At 52.4% G+C, this 3,433-nt stretch overlaps 1 protein-coding gene across 1 annotated transcript; it reads right to left on the reverse strand.

Moving 5' to 3' along the window:
• Nucleotides 1–1,458: 1,458 nt before the first annotated feature.
• On the reverse strand, nt 1,459–2,750 carry LOC133907592 (uncharacterized). The gene is made up of 2 exons (XM_062349663.1): nt 2,371–2,750; nt 1,459–2,259 (listed from the first exon to the last, which is right to left on the reverse strand). Exons 1-2 carry the CDS (start codon nt 2,725–2,727, stop codon nt 2,089–2,091), a joined length of 528 nt encoding a protein of 175 aa, XP_062205647.1. The 5' UTR covers nt 2,728–2,750; the 3' UTR covers nt 1,459–2,088.
• Nucleotides 2,751–3,433: the final 683 nt, after the last annotated feature.

Consider the following 3,433-nt stretch of genomic DNA (forward strand, 5'->3'; position numbering starts at 1 on the left):
ACTTGGGAGCATGGCAAATATGCGACTTTAAATTTCCCGGGAAAAACCATCCAAACAAGTCGTGTTATGTTCCACGATGTCCACGTCGAATCGACAGTTGTAGCCTACCAGGAGAAACTAAGTAATGTTTTTTTTTTAAAAAAAAGAGAGAAAAGGCACCATATTCGAGATGAATAGAAGAGGACGTGAATCCGAACGATGAGGGTGTGCACACAATCTAAGCTATACTTAGTTCCGACTTGCGCTATATGTAGTTAGTCCAACAGACAAGCGGCACCTAAAGTCGTGAACAGCAACACTGTCAGTGTCAGAGATCACAAGGAAATATTGCAGTTATATTTATGCATCCAGCAGATGAAACAACTCATCTGAATATAAGTCATGGAAACAGCACGAGCTGTCATAATAAACATAAGACACATGATCACACGCAATTCGCAGTAAGTATTTGGAATTTCAGGCACTGCTGAGACAGGATTATATCTCAACTTATTCTAGAGAAATACATGCCAGAATCAATTCAGACAAAATCAGACAAAATCTTCTCATGGTACATCAGAGGTCAGAATGTTACGTATCACCCAATGAGTTAGATTTATAGTATACAGAACTGCAGTCAGCAAATTGTGCTATTTTTCACTCCTACCACCGGCTACCGTATCCCAGTGTTACTGGACACTCATGTCTAATTTCTTTTGCCGAATTGAGTACTCTAAATCCAAATTGAATTTCGACATCCATGTCGAATTCCAAGTTATATTTCGTGTATCTAAATTTTCTTCGCTGAATCTCCAGTAACACCGCCACACCCTTAGCAGGAACAGAGGAACAGCACATCCCTGCTTTCCTACAAGTCATGCTGTAGAAAAAGAAACGAAATAAAAATCAATGCTGCCTACACAGCAAGTCACAAATCTACCGAGCAGAGCAACCCATACACTTCTCACAAGGCGCCATCTATTCTTAAAGGTGGCAATTTCCCCCGTCGGGTCGGGTCCCTGTGGGTTTCAGACCCGATGGGAGTGGGTTCGGGTGTAAAAAAAACTCCGCGAAGCTATCGGGTCGGATCGGGTTGGGTCAGGTTTTAACTCGGATCGAGTTCGGGTTTGAGTCTGTTTTTTCACCCGTGGGTGTCACCGAAATCCGAAACCCCGCCCACCCAGTGCCCGCGTCCGCCCCGCCCCGCTCTGCCCGCTTCGCCCCACCCCGCTCGCTCGCCCTGCCGCGCCCACCCGCCCCGTCCCGACTTGCCGCCGTCACACTACTGGGTTTTGGCTTATCTCGTCGGGTTTCGGATCCCCGTCGGGGTCGGGGGCGGAGTGGTTTTACGCCCGATATTAATTTCGGGTTCGGATCAAATTTAACGAGTCCAGTTTTGAATTCAGATCCGTTCCAGCAAAACCCAACGAAGACAGACCCGTTACCATCCCTATCTATTCCAGAGCATTTGAAGCAGAGTCATCAAAGCAGTCGAACTGCAGGGCATATCACTGCATCTAGCCACATCAATCAGAAAACAGTACAAACCCGTGCGCGTCGATGAGACAAGCAACCTCTCTTCCACAGGCTACAATGCATTGGTTTCAGTTGCCATTGAGCACTGCAATCAACACTCTGCTCTCTCTCTCTGTACAAACATGATGAACAGGGACATGCATTTGATCAAACCAAATCCACCTGACATGATGCCTAGCGCCCTATCTCAGAGAAATCCGCAAAATACATCGCAGCGAAAACGAAGCAAAGAACAATTCAAGGCGTGTAAGGCTGCATTGAAGATTCATGCCCACCAACGAGACGACCATGCAACGGAAACAACTCTGCTTATCTACACGCAACTAGACTCAAACGGGAATTTGATCGAACACCTACTGCACACGAACTGAACACCAAGATCGACAGACGCGTGCAGCATCCGCTGCAAGATTAAATCCATCGCAAACCTGCTCCGCCGAACAACACCGCACCACAGCAACAACACGAGCAACTCACGGAGCACAAAATGGAGAGGAGACTCCAAATCGCTTCGGATTTGGTCGCCGTCGGAACGCGGATCCTGCCCCGCGCTACTCCCGACGCCACCGTTGTCTAGAGAAGCGCGAGGAGGAGGAGGAGGAGGAGCAGGACCGCGGGTGCCACGGCGAGGACGAGGAGCAGCTCGGATCCGGCGAGCCGCACGTGCCCGGCGGCCTCGCGCCGAGCCGCCGCGGCCGCCGCCTCGGCACAAATGAGGCGGTCGGCGGCCAGGGGCGCGCACTCCTGCACGCGACGAGAGGAATCAGTAAGCACGCGCGCGCGTCAGAAGCGAAGCGAAGCGGCCCGTCGGATGGGGACGAAGGGCGGGGGGGGGGGGGAGGTGGAGGGGGTTACCGCGGCGACGGAGGAGGAGCTCCGGCGATCCGGCGGCGCGCGGGGCCGGCGGAGGGAGGCGAGGAGGAGCGAGGCCCTGGCGCAGCGGAGCGCGGCGAGGTGGGCCGCCGGCTTGGTCTGCTTCTCCATGGAACTCTCCCTTTCTGCTCCTCGAAGCTTCTGGAAGGTTCCGATTGTGATGCGAAGGATTGCATTGGGGAGAGGAAGGGAGGAGGCGTCGGTCGGTTGGTCTGGGGATTTATAGGCAGTTGGGGTTCGGGCGTGCGGCGGTGGCGGTGCGACGACGGGGCGTGCTAATTCGCTGGCGCGTGACTCCCAGCGCGCGCAAATTTCGACACCTAAAGGATAAGCCTCCATCTTTGCCTCCGTCTCTCTCGACGTGTTTGGCTCCAGCTCCCTCGACGTACTACTCGTCACTCGTCCTCTTTCTTTCTCGGCCACCCTCGGCTGCTGATCCCCGCTCCTCCCTCTTTTACCGTCTCTAGCAGCTCCTTATTTTCCTATTCACCATCATCATTCGTCACCATACCGAGCTATTATTTTCACACCCTTGCTACCAACCCTACCCACCGGTGATCCTCCACTGCCCGTCCGACAGTGTCCCCGTCGCTCGGCCTAAGCCGCCCCCACCCGCTACCTTTGCCTCGCCTGTGGTCACCCCGAAACCTCCTCTAGACCCGTTGACTTAGGTCGCTGCCCCGAACTTTGAACCTAATTTTGAATGGGCTGCACTTAGAATGTTAGGTGGACCATGGCTTGTGCTTGACTGTCAGGTTGACCTAAATCGTGGGCTTCTGTAAAACAGAAATTTCGTGTGACAGACCTGGACCATACGATTTGAAATTTGAAAACAGCTTTGTAGTTGCAGGCAAATGACTGTGGGGCCGGGGCGGCAGCCCCTATTGGGCCCGCCTACTATGGTGAGTTGCCAGTGTTTTTTTAAGGACAGCTTAACACTTGGCAGTGAATTTGCCTTTTTATATTCCTAAGGGTATCAGTGAATTTGCCTTCAATAAGGCAACCACGAGACACAGCAAAACACTTTCTTTTTTAAACAAGTTAT

This window comes from Phragmites australis, chromosome 24, assembly GCF_958298935.1.
Source record: "Phragmites australis chromosome 24, lpPhrAust1.1, whole genome shotgun sequence".
NCBI classification, from domain to species: Eukaryota; Viridiplantae; Streptophyta; class Magnoliopsida; order Poales; family Poaceae; genus Phragmites; species Phragmites australis.